Source organism: Lethenteron reissneri, chromosome 14, assembly GCF_015708825.2.
Source record: "Lethenteron reissneri isolate LAM-NWPU_2019-01 chromosome 14, ASM1570882v1, whole genome shotgun sequence".
NCBI classification, from domain to species: domain Eukaryota; kingdom Metazoa; phylum Chordata; class Hyperoartia; order Petromyzontiformes; family Petromyzontidae; genus Lethenteron; species Lethenteron reissneri.
Window position 1 is genome coordinate 5,844,811 of NC_083792.1, and position 15,460 is coordinate 5,860,270.

At 50.7% G+C, this 15,460-nt stretch overlaps 1 protein-coding gene across 2 annotated transcripts in view; it reads left to right on the forward strand.

Moving 5' to 3' along the window:
• Positions 1 to 371: 371 nt before the first annotated feature.
• The window catches only part of SLC35F4 (solute carrier family 35 member F4), a 29,015-nt gene continuing 13,926 nt past the window's right edge, over positions 372 to 15,460 (forward strand). Inside the window, exon 1 of one of the 2 annotated variants that reach the window (XM_061551370.1) lies at positions 372 to 568. In XM_061551370.1, the coding sequence (XP_061407354.1) occupies positions 379 to 568 (190 nt within the window). In that variant the 5' untranslated portion in view covers positions 372 to 378. Of the gene's footprint in view, positions 569 to 14,528; positions 14,931 to 15,460 lie in introns of those variants that run through there. The other variant, XM_061551371.1, reaches the window with a different exon arrangement.

Sequence of the window (15,460 nt, forward strand, 5' to 3'; positions counted from 1 at the left end):
CGCCGCTAACTTCACCTCGCCCTACGAGCGTAGAGGAAAGTCAAGCACTCGCGTCACCCCGAGCCCCCCCCCTCCTCCTGAGCCCCCCCCCCTCAGTCATTGCCCCACCCCCTACGCGGACTGCCCGTGAATCTTGAGTCCCCGCATGCCGCAGCTAACCCCGGCGTCTCTGTCTCACGCACTCAGCCGCGTTCCCATCTCTCCTCCTGCCCCAGTGCCCCCCGACCTCACCCCCCCTCACTCTCCCCCACGAAGCAAAGCAATTCCCCCTCCCCACCTATCCCCCGATCCCTCTGCGCCCCCTCCCCCTCCTCCTCCTGCTCCCCCCCTCCCGCCACCCCGCCCACCGCCCACCCCCGCCTCCCCACGGCTATCGCCATGCCGCCCGTACGGCGCCTCTCAGACGCCGGCAATACGCTCGCCTCGCTGGGCGCCGCTCCGCGCCTCCCGGTGTCGCGTTCCTTCATGGACGTCCCGAGCGTCTCCAACGGCTTCGCGAGCATCGAGGACCGCATCCTGCGCATCACGGGATACTACGGCTACTACCCGGCGTGCTCCAGCCACAAGCGTGAGTACTTCGTGGCCGAGGGAGGGGACTGGGCGCTCACTCGGAGCGATGCTCCTGTCGGGATGACGATGTTGTTGTTGATGTTGTTGAGATGGTAGCGATTGGTCGTGGTTACGATGAGATTATCAGAAGTTGTCATCACCGATGTCGCCACCGTCATCAGCAACAGCAGCACAAGGGGTAGTCGGTGTTGGCACGAGTGTGCACCGTTAACATAATGCCATGTCACCGACACATCACCAACAGCAATCATCATCAGACGTTATCAGCAACAGCATCACCAATCACCACCATCAACATCATCATATCACCACCATCTCAACATCATCATCATATCACCAACATCGAGGACCATCGGACGTCACCAACAGCAGTCTACATCAAAAGTCACCATCATGACCACTAGCACTGCCAGTCATGATGTATCAACTACTGGATCCCACAGCTCCCCACGCAATGCCTCACGGCCCCCGCGATGTCACAATCGGAGTGCTCCTGCGAATGAGCTCATCTCGCGGGCTCCATCTGCGCGCTTATCGTCCTCCTGTCTGGCGCGCCTTGCACCGTGCGCACGTGCGCGTGCGAAGTGCCGAGTGGACATGTAAACATCCCCTTGTGCATGCATACGCACACCGCGCTGCGTGTACACACGTGTATACGAGTGGTGTGCGCGTGCATGGTGCCGAGTGTACTTGAGCATGGACGTGGTGCTTACCGCACATGTATTTGAGTGTACGTGTAAACTGTGCATGAACGGGCACGTGTTGCACGGTGCCGGGTGTACTTGCGGCAGCCTCGTGTACACAGTGCTCGGTGTACACGAGGCTGTGTCAAGCAGGGCAAGCCCCCCCCCCCCCACCACAAGAGGGGGTGGGGGGCGACCCAGAGGTTTGTCCCCTCGAAGGAGGCCCAATAGGCGACGTTTCGGGCAATGGCCCTTCTTCATAGCACATACATCATATTGTGGACATACATCAAGTGTATTTCAACACTTTGCAAGGCTACGAAGTGGCCACAATTTGACAGTACAGCAAGTCGGCTACTGGTGTGTATCTGCAGGCCGCACACGGAGTACTGAGCGTGACGGCGTTCCTCTGGGTGTCCTCGTGTTTCCTCCTCATCACAAAAATATCGATTTGGCTAAAAATCCCAAATAGGCAATTAACGTTGTCAATCACTCTAATTGCCACAGTGTAGAATTTCGCCGCCTCTTTCTCTCTTTCTCTCTTACACACACACACACACCGAATATGTATGCTTATTCACAATCAATAGGTATGCATTGCTATTCAGAATCAACACACGGGTGGGCGAGGAGAGAGGGCGATGGAGGGGGAAACGCGGGTCGGGATAACGATCAGGCCCTCTAAATGCAGAATGAATTCCGCGTGCCGCATTCTTCACACTTCACTTGTCTCTCAGCCTCAGCCCTGCAGTGCCCCCCCTGCCCCGCGCAGAGAGAGAGAGAGCTGATACTGGGCTTGGGATATTATTCTCTATTGTCAGGAAATCGTATCATGAAACTCTCCATTTAACAGAAGGAGCCACCGTCAAAACCCCAGCTCTTGTAGATACAGCACTGGCTGGATCACGGCACTGCCCAGCAGCAGTCTCAAGCTTAGTTAAATATTGTAATAATAACAAGTATATATATATATTCTTGGTTCTTTCGGTAAAGTCACGTAGAAGGGAAATAATAAAATAATATAAATATAAAACAATTAAAATTCTCAAAATCCACAGCAATAAAATGTTCTTGCTGTGGATTTCACACCTGATGATGATTGCTTGTGTTGCAGTCGAAACGTCGTGAGAATTTTTATGTTTTATATTTTTATTATTTTTATTATTTCCCTTCTACGTGACTTTACCGAAAGAACCAAGAATATGAATCCCTGCAGTCACGAAAGCTTTAAATACAAAAATAACAAGTATCATGATGTATTATTGTGTTTACGCTTGTTTACCCAGCAAAGTCTCACTGAGTCTCAAGACTCGATATCAGGAGAGCCCTGCCCAGTGTTAGCAGTAGTGGACGGTGTTGCTTGCTGCTGTGTGTGATCCCAATTTGGATGTTTGGTAATTGTTCAGGATTGGGATGTTAGGCCAATACCAGGCTACGACATGCAGCACATGAGCTGTTTGGGATGATGGTGGCTTCTATTGTTCATAATAATAACTACGATAATTGCTCTTGATGGTGATGGCATCAGCGCCTTTGGCCGTGATGGCATCGTGATATTAAATTTTGATTTAAAGCTTTTGTGGCTGCAGGGATTCATATTCTTGGTTCTTTTGGTAAAGTCACGTAGAAGAGAAATAATAAAATAATATAAATATAAAACAATAAAAAATCCTCACAACGTTTCGACTGCAACACAAGCAATCATCATCAGGTGTGAAATCCACAGAAAGAAAATTTGATGATTGCTTGTGTTGCAGTCGAAACGTCGTGAGAATTTTTTATTGTTTTATATTTATATTATTTTATTATTTCCCTTCTACGTGACTTTACCGAAAGAACCAAGAATATGAATATCGTGATAATATTGTTTTGGTGATGGTGATGTGCATCTCCCTCTTATCCACACGAGGGCCAATCAGGGGGAGGGGGGGTGGAAGTGGGGGGAGGGGGGCTGGGCCCAGCGCCACCAAACGTCCCCTGGGCAACCCACCCAAGTTCACCTTCCTCCGTGGCGGCGGTAAATCACTGCGGCACGGTGACCCCCGCACGGCACCTCGACTGGGCCCCCGTCCGAGAGGAGCCGGAGGAGCCGGGCCAGGAGCCAAGAGACGGAGTAAGACGAAGTGTGCCGTCCACTCAGAAAGAGGACGCGCGTGTGGGAGGGAAGCATGAGGCGGCAGCGTGGAGCGCACGCGGAGCAGATGGCGGCGGGGACAGGCGCACGGCTACAAATCGGGCGGCCGTGTCGCAAGAAATTGACAACGGATGAACACTTAAAAAAATAGAAACAATTTCCACTGTTTTTGTCATGGCTATCTCCGCCAAAGTGCCGCGCGCCTCTTCAGTTGGGGTTTGAAACCAAGGTGGCTGCAAGTCGCGAAGGCCCCGTGGGTGCGGATTCTGGCGTTTGTGTCATCGGATTCTGGCGTTTGTGTCATCGGATTCTGGCGTTTGTGTCGTCGGGTGTCGCGCTCGCAGCGCTGCAGAGACTGCTGCCACTGCGCTGATCCACGCCGAGACGCCGCAGTTAAAGGTTGGCGCTTAGCTGCAACACCGACATCAAGACGCTCCCGTTTATGTAAATGAAATGCATCTCTGCACTAAGTTGCCCATCCGTACGTCCGTACGCACGTCCAGAGAACCCAATGGCCAATCTGACTGCTCCACAGTTCACGATCGCCCAGCGCGTGACGCGGGGCGCCCCACGGGCAGCGGCTGAATCCCAACCGGCGTCGCACTACAGGGCACAGACTGGCGAGTGTTGAGGGCCGGGCGAGTTTGTGGTGAATGTCTGACGAAGGGCAGGTGAGCGTCACGTGAGTGTCACGTCACCTCGGCCGCAGGACGGGCTGCCCAACGCGACGGAGACATTCGCTCTCGAATCGTACGTTTAGAACACGAGGAGGAGGAGGCTTTGCATGACAATGCTGGCGAGGAAAGCGGCTTCCGTGGCGTGACTACGGCATGCAAATGCGGTTCGGAGAAACAAAAAAACCACGTGCGCAGAACGGCGCAGTGACTACAAAGATCAAAGAGGGATTCTCTCGCGCCCTAATCTGGAGCGTTCAGGAGACTCTTTAATCCATTATTGTGACATGTTGCCTATAATGGTGGCTCGCTTCGAGTTGAAAAAAAAATCCCCTTGTGTGTGATTAAACTCAAAGCGAAAATCACCCTGCAAGCAGTGTTGTCAGCTACTTGATGATTATAATTTTAATGCGGTCGAAGCTTTCGACATATATCACGAGGTGAATATAAAAAAAACGAAAGGAGGTGTCATCCGTGGCCCTCAAAGCTGGTTTGGCTGAGTGCTAGCAGCAGCTGGCTTTACCACCACCACCTCTAGCCCTGCCACCACCACTCACCCCTCCGCCACCCACACACGACCACTGCTCACGCTGTATTGACGGGCAAAGTGACTTGCATCTCAGCGAGTCACCGTCGCTTTGCTCAGCTCGGCACATTCCGAGGCGGTTTCCCTCTTGAAGCGGAGTAGCAGCGGCAGAGGGCCTCTCGCGGCCGCCCCAGAGGTCAATTGGAACCGCCGCCCCGTGGCCTGTGAGCCGTGACCGGAGGCCGGAGTGGCCAGGATGGGCCATGCGGTGCCAGAGGCCTCGGGGCCGACCACACAATCCGCGTGTCGCCAGCGCTCACGAAGTCCCCGTTGCTCATGCTGTGTTGACTCTAAGCCCCTGTGGCAAATTAACAATAACGACACTCAGATCATCATTAATAAAAACAATTCCATAGACAAATAAAGGGTGTAATTGATAGCATGATGTCACAATTCCACGTGTCATGCAATCTCTCTCACACACACGAGGACGATGGTACCACATTTAGCCGTATAGTTTCACCTGCCCCAACTCGGCTGGCAACAGACGAAGTCACCCCGAATGTGCTCGATATCGAGAGGTTTTAGAAGCCAGGAAAGCGTCACCGTGACTCTTTGTCAGGAGGGTCCTGTCAAGTTTTCACAGTCGAGGGCGATGCTTGCTTGCTTTGTCTACATCGCAACTGAATAATTGGCGGTTGGTTTTTCAAGTTTGGTTCAGGACGCCGACACACAATGACCTACTCTGAATTACATGTCACGGGCATCTTCATAGTGAGGAATGTGAGATGGTGTAGGGCCGCCTGGGCAAGAGGCAAGTCAAGGGACCTTAGAAGTAGTTCAGTCATGTCCCCTTCCAGAGAGAGGCCTTTCTCAAACATGGGTCATTTGCAGTGCAACTTGTAAAGTAATCGCCAAAAGATGACAACGTAGAAGATCAGTTTACCACGTAGGCTTTCGCGACCAATATTATTCATAATCAACGAGCAGAGCCTCACCATTCTGGCGAATTGCCCCATGATGCTGGATGCAATTACCAGCGAAACGTCGTACTCAAAAATTGTAAATGTTGTGGTTTCACGCTTCAACACACCGGTGGGCTAAAGCAGTGAACTATTTGTCTTTTGTCAACGTGACACTTTTTTACTGATTGGCCGTGTCGGGTGGTGGAGGGTTACGACACATTTATAAATAACGCGATCTAAACCCAAAAACGTTGATTATGAACGTAGAAGATGTCAGACAATCTGTGTTCCTTGCCAGCTGTGAACCTGAACGTGGGGTGCCCTCTGCTGTAGCCATCTGCTGACCTCTGCTGGCGATCGCTTCAGCAGCAACAGAGAGAGAGAGGGCCGCTACATTCCCAGTCCCGAGTCCGTAAAAACGACACACGCAGTCGGATTTCATACCCTTAACAATGCAACATAAGTTATGAATAACACGACAAGAATGAACGATAATTATCTGATATACCGCGCTTCTTATTTAAACCTAATATTGGAGCACACTATTGAATTCGCCAAAGCGCAGTACGGCGCTACGATGCAAAACAAAACGATGATATAACCGAGGCTCTTCCGCAAACAAAAACAATCAGAGTTGATGTTTTCTCTTCGAGACATGGAGACGAGCAGAGGCCCCAAAGCGTCGGAGCAGCGAGCGCTGCGTCGACTCCCCTGGAAGCCCAAACCCTCGTCACCGACTGCTCTCATCACAAATCCTTAACCTGTGTTGCACAGATGATGAAGCAATTTGGCTTTATAAATCATCCACGAGCATGGAAATTCGTTTGAAATTGAGGGGCGGGCGGGATGGGCGGGCGAACAGCGAATGGAACAAAGTGGAAGAGGCAAGGGGAGACGTGAAGAATGCCAATTCAGAGGCGGAGAAATCGTCTCGGCTGCCGCTCACACCCCCATCCAGACGTTGGGAGGCAGCTGCTGTCGCGCTCCCTCTCTCTCTTCCTACGCGAATAAAAATACACCTGAAGGCACTTGGCGGCAGCAGAATGTACATTCGGTTTGTGAGGCCGGGGAGCGGTTCTGACGGCTGGAGAATAATAACTATCATCATCATCGTCATCATAACCTCAATCGGACTAAAGAGTGAGAAGCTGGTGGAAATATCAGAAGTCAGAGGGATGTGTGGCAGTGTCGTTCGATGATGATGGGCTGGCCATTTTACGGTCGTAATGATGAGCCACATTGTGGTTCCTCCAGCGATGTTGAGGACACGTTCTACCAGACTCACTGCCGGTCAAATCACTCCTCTTTCTGCTTCATAAATTGTATTTTTGGGTTCGACTAATTTTTATTTCTACATTTTATCTCGTGCGCGGCTGTTTCCAGATACGAGCTAATGAACCTCCGTGCGTGATTCACCCCAGACCCCCGTGGCTTCTGCAGATGTTCACATTGAAATTATCTCGAGCGAGACATTTCTTGTGCAACACATGGGGCTTGGCGAGAGGGGAAACCCCATATCTCTCACCCGCTGCTGGGCAAAGGCCTCCCCATACCGTGTTGGTCAAGGGGATCGTTTAATCATCACGCTGGTCAATGCGGGTTGTTGAAGTGTGAAGTTTAGGAGCGGTTTGGATGTCACTCGCCACTGGCGTAAGCCGTGACTGGGAATCACACCCAGGTCATGTGTTCATGGCGCAGCGCGCTAACTGCTGCGCCACAAATTTCGATTTAAAGCTTTCGTGACTGCAGGGATTCATCTTCTTGGTTCTTTCGGTAAAGTCACGTAGAAGGGAAATAATAAAATAATAAAAATAAAACATAATAAAATACAATTCTCACGACGTTTCGGCCACAACGCAAGCAGCCGTCCTCAAGGTGAAGAACAGGTCTGTCGGAAAGACAGCGTCTGACAGACCTGTTCTTCACCTGAGGACGGCTGCTTGCGTTGTGGCCGAAACGTCGTGAGAATTGTATTTTATTATGTTTTATTTTTATTATTTTATCATTTCCCTTCTACCTGACTTTACCGAAAGAACCAAGAAGATGCTGCGCCACAGTTCCCCTTCCTCATCACAAAATAACTTTTAATTTCACGCTTGTGTGTCTAACTCGGGTTCACTCCCGGGTCTCGGCATGTTTACACACCGGCGTGTTTGTGGGAACGTGTTTACTCCGAGCCCAAAGGGGGGTTGGGTAGAAGATCCCGGCTTGTACCTCGCGTCGCATTCGTGGCGACATTCAGCAGCTCGCACTAATGAGCACCATTACCAACATTTTTGGGGACCGGAATGTAGCGATACATTTTTAAAAAAAAATCTCGCCACCTTCATCACTGACACCACCGCACCACGGATATATACACAGCAGGACTATCACACTTGGGGTTATTGCACTTCGTGAGAGTCAATGGTTTTTATGATTTTGTAAACGAGAAACAGCATGCTTAGATAAATCTGGAGGAATGTTTCGTGTCGAATTCTCTTTGGTAACACGATTTCGTGTGTGTGTGTGTGTATAGTTTGATGTGTTTTTATTGAAGGAACAAAACCACGTGTACACCGAGACCTCCATCACACCACTAACTATAAACACATTGAATGTAATCTGAGCGGAGGTTTGCTCAAGATGCATTCCCAAATGTGCGCCGATCTGTCTCCATTGATTTCTTCAAATATATAAATATACTTTTATATATTAAACGTACGCGCAGCGCGGGTGTTGGGACAGCTCTCGTGAGTGAAATCGATTTGTGGAGAGTGGGCCGCGTGCTTCGGAAGCGGCTCCGTGGATGCATCTCGGCTTGGGTGCCAAATGCTATCGGTGTCCACCATCAGCAATGTCAACCACGGGCAGAAATCGTCGCGTGCATATCGTCTGTTCCATCGACACACTGCCTATTTATCCTCACATTGCGCAGATATTTCACATCACATTCATTTGTTTTCTCACAATTGATATTCTCGATCAACTAATGCTATGACCCCGTTGTTTAAACGTTTTTTGTTCCCACACGAAGACACCAGGATAATCCTGCTATCTGACACAGTTGTGATCTCGAGATAAAATGCTTCAAGCAAATCGTGGTAAGTAAATTGCCATCCAAGGTGGCTGCTACCACTTAACAATGTTTGGGCCAATGGCTCGGCAGCCAGTACCACGGACAGCGCCCTCAGGCTCGGCTCTCAGTCCACCAGTCGCCCAAATACAGCGGCGACACGACGACCTATCGAGCGATACAAGGCCCGTGATAATCGCATCGTCCGTTGTGCTAAATATAATTATACCATTTCTAGTACTGTAATCGTAAATATTATACCCTAACAATATATATGTTTAAACCCATACGCAATCATTAAATCTTGATTTGAAGCTCCCCCCCCTCTCCCCCCCCCCCTTCCCCCCCTCCCGTGCCTATATAAAGCCACAACAGCAGATAATTTTCTCACCTGCAGACCGACGCTTGTGTTGCGACCGAAACGTCGTTTTTTCGTTTGTTATTTTTTTCTATCTACGTGACTTTACCGAAGAAAACAGAGAGTACACATCCATTAAAGTTAGAAATGCGTAGTTATTAATCGTCCATGTTTAACCTGCACCACAACCTAAGTCCGCCTCGACTCTTGGCACCGAATTTAAATTAACCACTCGGTGTATGACCAACAGCATGTGCGTTATCAGCACCGTAGATTGTAAAGTTGCAATGACCGGAAAACTCGTGGCAAGATTATGTTGAGCGAACTGCGTGAGCAAGAATGTTCAAGTGAATCAGAATGTGTACTTGCACTGGAGGAACCCGATGAGCCATACGGCTCTTTTTCATAAATGTCCAGTTGGGGCACGGGGTCAGAACGTTGCACGTGGTCTCTGTTCGCACTGGAAGCGCAGGAAAGCGCGATGAGAATGCGAGACGCCATTCCCAGGGAAAGTTACGGGAAAGTGTCTTCGAGGTCATCGTCATCTCGTTAAAGATCACATGGCCGCGACCCTGCAATCCACACGGCAGAGGTCATGCCCTGCCGTCCACGTAATCTGCACCGGGCTGCAGCCGGGCCAGGTGCCCCATCTGCTGTGGAGAGCGGTAACTGCAGGGCGGCGGCGGCGGTGTCGGCGGCGTGGGGCAGGAAGAGCGCGACCACCTCTCGCTCTCATCGCACACGAACGGGCCCAGTGCAACGGCGATCACCAATATCACACCAGTCTCAAACCACGGCGCACAGGGTAACACCACTGCCCACATCTATCATTTGCTACGGGTATCTATGCGAGTCTATGTGTCTATTTGCAAGTTTTTATGCGAGTCTCTATGTAAGTCAATAGGTCTGTGTGTGAGTCTATGACTCTATATGTAAGCCAATGGGTCTGTGTGTGAGTCTATGATTCTCTATGTAAGTCAATGGGTCTCTATGTAAGTCAATGGGGCTCTATGTGAGTCTATGAGTCTCTATGTAAGTCAATGGTCTGTGTGTGAGTCTATGAGTCTATGTAAGTCAATGGGTCTATGTGTGAGTCTATGTGTCTCTATGTAAGTCAATGGGTCTCTGTGTGAGTCTATGACTCTCTATGTAAGTCAATAGGTCTCTGTGTGAGTCTATGATTCTATATGTAAGTCAATGGGTATGTGTGTCAGTCTATGAGTCTCTGTAAGTCAATGGGTCTCTATGTGAGTCTATGAGTTTCTATGTAAGTCAATGGGTCTGTGTGTGAGTCTATGAGTCTCTATGTAAGTCAATGGGGCTCTATGTGAGTCTATGACTCTCTATGTAAGTCAATGGGTCTGTGTGTGAGTCGATGACTCTCTATGTAAGTCAATGGGTCTCTATGTGAGTCGATGACTCTCTATGTAAGTCAATGGGTCTCTGTGTGAGTCTATGATTCTATATGTAAGTCAATGGGTCTGTGTGTGAGTCTATGAGTCTCTATGTAAGTCAATGGGTCTCTATGTGAGTCTATGAGTCTCTATATAAGTCAATGGGTCTCTGTGTGAGTCTATAAGTCTCTATGCTAGTCTGAGTCTATATATAAAAACCATGGAGGGCACAGTAGCGCGACTTCTCGCATTCATCATTCCCTTGCAGCGGTTCAGATATTCACCACGAAGCTACTCCCGAAGCCATTTACCATTGTCTATTGCAGAATGGTTTCGCTGTGATGTATGTGCCGCTCGAGAGGATGTTTCCCATTGTGTCTGGAGTTGGATCGACGGTTTAGGTCACACGGAACCAGTTCCAAATTCCAATACGTTCGCGGCATCCAGGATACATTTGAAAGCAAACATGTTTGCTCTTCATCATTATACCTCCTTTGCCAGTACCAAAATATAATAATAGGGTTTTTCCCCTTTTTTCTGGCAACAAAACTGAAACCTTTTTACGAGGATTTATGTCTGCATTAACCACAATACTTGCAGTCAAAATTGTCTTTGAGCTGTGCGCCTTTTGGCGTCCTCTGGTCGAGCACCAATTGGGTCGAGGCTCAAAAGAAAGCCGTCCCTTGGTGTGGACCAATCAGTTTCAAGGACAATGCATATATTTCGATTTAAAGCTTTCGTGACTGCAGGGATTCATCTTCTTGGTTCTTTCGGTAAAGTCTACGTGACTTTACCGAAAGAACCAAGAAAATGCATATATTATCATAGTATGTTTTTTGTTTGCATTTTGACTGCAAGTATTGTGGTTAATGCAGACATGAATCCTTGTAAAAAGGTTTCAGTTTTGTTGCCAGAAAAAAGGGGGAAAACACTATTATTATGTTTGCTCTTTTTCTGAACGGGATGCGTGTTTTAACAAAAAAAAAACTCTCTTGGATAAATGTCACACAACTTAATTAACTAAATAGATCAAACAAAAAAAAGTGTGAGCCTCATCACCCGTGGGTCTCCCGATCCCAATTGCGCTGCAGTATCGCCCGGCGGGACGCGTCTCGTTCACGAGTGGTCCGCGTCAGCCTCTACCAGCTCTTGCACTGCCGGCGATAAAGGCCCTCGAGATCGGTTGGAGCACCCACGATTTACTCCACCCACTAGCCGCGTACACTGCCCGGTGACCAGAGGCGGAGGGAGCTTCGTCGACTGCCGCGCCATCGTGAAACGTTGACCGAGCGTCCGAGCGAAGTCGGGGAGAGCGGGGAGAGCGGGGCTCGCGCGCTTAGATGTGGGCAGCAAAGGGCAGCAAAGGGCAGCAAAGGGCAGCAAAGGGCAGGCGCTACCTTTGAGGTTTCTCGGGATCGATGATCGCGAGCCGTGGGTTTCCTCGCGGCGCCGAGTGCCACCACAGCCACGAGCTCGGGGTTAGAGAAACGGGCCCGACTCGGCGTTCTGCTGTGACCCGAATCGGCCAGAGCCAAACCGCACACCGCCCCCCGAGAATTGCGGAGAGCACGTCAAAGCGCGGATGATGGATCCAGTCGGCGATATCGTTTCTTTTTAATACATCGTGTTATAGAAGCAAAGAGAAAGGTCCCCCGTATAACCTGTGACAGAATGTTGTGGCAAGTGTTGTTAGCGAGCACATGTGAAGGCCATAATGGCACAGCACCACGCCCGGCTGCCTTTGTCTCCCCAGTGGCGATGTTTACACACCGCACCAGGTACTAATTTGAGGCTGAGTCGATCTAGGGGAGATCCAGGACCGGTTCAGATAATCGTCTCTAATTTTGGCCGTGAGCGGGAATCGAACTCGGGTCGCCAGGTTCGTAGCGCAGCGTAGCGCTAACCACTACACTACCGCTCCCCACAGAGACGTGGCGGTACGTGGGAGATTGAGAGCAAACTCTCCCTTTCCTGTGAACCGAGCAAAGAGGACGTCTTGTGATGCAGCAGTGCCCTCGGTGTGGCCTTGCGCTATGCGAACGGCGCAAATACCCAAATGCACTCTTGATTTTACGATGTGGTGATTCAGCTACTGTTCACGCAAAGGCGTGTTACATATATGCCAACGTTACATGTCGGCGAATGCAGTGGGAAAAGCTGGATGAACGGAGCAGGACAAATGAGATGGTACAAATGAGACAACATAGAGTAAGTGGCAGACGGGCGAATCGACTCCAGGGCAGTTGAATCACAAGCATAAGGAAATCCTCATCATCATTATCATCATTATCAGCCATGGTCGAGCCACTGCTACGTGAAGGGTTCTCCCAAGCCACTGCCACATTCGTTCACAATCATGCAACATAGCAATCCACCTAGCACCCACACACTGATGTCACCGCTCCGTCTGCTCGGTAGACAAGTTCCGTCCCCGGGCCAGAGGCCAAGGGGCGAGTCAGAGAGAGGGGAGTACGGGAGGAAGAGGATTTCTCCACTGAACAAAACAATTGGATTGTAGATGAAACTGCTCAGTTTTTGGCGAAGAAGAGGAGGCTTGAGCCTGGGTAGACAGAGGGCATCAGCCATGCTGTTATTTAGTGATTAAAATAGTTAACGTAGAACATCGCTTGAGACAGTAAACGTCAATTGCAGGACATCTAGATTGTCCGGATGGCCAGAGGTTTGGACTTCCAGCTCACAGCGTCACACAAGGAGCGACCTCCCATTGAGCGGACTGTCAAACATATTTTATATCTTAATATGAATACATTATGCCTGGGAAATAGTTGGGCAATACAACAACAGCAACCTCAGTCACTTGACTTAATGACGCTGAAACCGCGGGACAAGGAGCCCTCTGGCTGAGCGTGTCCCAGTGCCGAGACAGTCTCCGCAGCTCTTATGGCAACTCACGGCGTATGTTTTAATCTTGATTTGAAGCTTTCGTGACTGCAGGAATCCATACTCTTTGGTTCTTTCGGTAAAATCACGTAGTTAGGAATACAATGAAACAAAGCACGACGCTTCGGGCGCAACACAAGCGTCCGTCATCGGGTGGGACAACCACCGCAAGAAAAACAATTGCTCAAGTGGGTGAGAGAGCTGCTTTATTCCGTGCTCCTTTTGCGCATTAATTTTACTCGCTAATTTGCATCAATCGCACAGCTGGTCACATTTGAATTGAATTCTCTAACGCAAAGTGAACCCCCCCTCCTCCTCCTCCTCCTCCCACCGACACTGATTTCCGTGAGCGCCCTCGCGAGGCGTTCGCGCAGTGGCTCTTCTCTACGCTCGTGCGACGCGAGATGAACCCGGCGCTCATCCCCCGCCCGGCTAATGCGGCCGACGCCTCCGCCGAGGCCCCCACAAAGCAGAAGAGACATTTCATTTCCGCGCTGAGAATGGGGCCTCGGCTCTTTCGCTCCCGTGGCACCTGCAGAGGGACCCGCCCGCCTTCTGGCCGTGTCCACGGTGTAATCGATTCATCTGCACGAGACGGCTGCACGGAACCCATGTGACACGTAACGCACTTGACTTTGCGTCACGAGGGAAGGAGGTAATTGATTTTTGTTTTCGCTGTTTTCCCAACGCGCCCGTCTGTGTCAATGCAAAGTGAGTCGCAGCATACTGCGTACAATGAAGTCACCACCGGCTGCAGGATAGTTTTGCTCGTGATCCGCATTGCAATTGCTAGACGGAGGCAAGCCGCTGGCATTTTAATTCGTGGTGTGAACAGAATTGAATGCTTTCGTCTCGTGGTACATTTGTGTCGGCAAAAGTGCATCCCATTTATGTGTGGAGCAATTCACGTCAAAACTTGCACATTTAGTCAAATAATGTCAATGCTCGTAATCAGCTCAAAGCATCAAATAGCAATTATTGATGATGATGGTTCTAGTGATGGAGAGGGATAATTCAAGTTTCCATATCCGAACAGTTTCCGTTACGACGAATGTAAAATCTACGGCGGTATCAGCGCGTCAAGCTTCTCAAAGGCTCCGCCACACAAAAAAAAACGATGACTGGCAAAAAAAAAAAACCACGCAGTGCGCAGCGCCGGAAAATCCCAGCGCTCGCTCCGCATTCCCCATCGGTGGCTGCTGCTGAGGCTGCTGCTGCTGCTGCCACGTCGTTGGCGCAAGCGGAGTCCATTCGCTCGTCACAAACGCCTCGTCGGTCCCAACCGCACGAGACCCCATCGCTCTCCACCGCCCCACCGCAGCCACTCCAGCGGGGAGCGCGCTGCCGGCTGCCGGCTGTCGGAGCTGTGCCCCCTCGCTCTGGGGGGACGTCAATGGGACCAGCGGCTCGGTCGCCATGGTGAAGCGATGCACGGCGAGACGCCGCTGCCGACAGCGCCTCGCGCGGGGAGAGGGGACGGGCTGCGGCGCGGTGATGGTGCGGCACTGGCTGGTGCCGCCGTGCGTGCCAAGCCCGGCCGAGCCTTGAAGCGGCAGGAGTCGGCGGCGGCTGTGGCGTCGGTAGTTTGGGCGGCGGCCGGGAAGCAGCCATGAGGAAGCACTCTGCCAGGGTGGCGCCCGTCGCTGCCGGCACGGCCACCCGCGGCACCGGTAAGCGAGGCGAGCCGAGGCTGCGGGGTGACGGGGGCGCGTCCGTCCGTTCGTTCCCTCTCGAGGGTCGCAGTCCCAAGATGACCGTCGCAACGAATGTTTTATTACCGATCGAAAAAAAGACACGGTGCGTTCCTGTGGGGTAATGCCGTGTTGCGAGTTTGGGAGTTGGGAGTCAGCGTTTTCTCGAACGGTCTTAGCAATCAGCGCTGATTGCAGTCATCACCGCAGGCGACTTCAACCATCGTCACGGCACTCGCCCTCGCTGCTGTTGCAGTGATCGTTATCGCTCCCGGTCGTTCGCTTGTGCGTCTGGGGCACAACTGCCGTGACTCTTCTCTCTCTCTGTGTCTTTCTCTCTCTTCTTGTTGTTGTTGTTCTGTCACCGTTCGCATTTGTTAATTCAACCGTTTCTCTTCAACTGTATTTGCTACATTTTACAGGCGTGAAGTCACATTTGTAAATTCGTATTGTCGATTTTTAAAAACATATTTCTATCCGCATTTGCATTGGGATGAAGCGCCTATTCC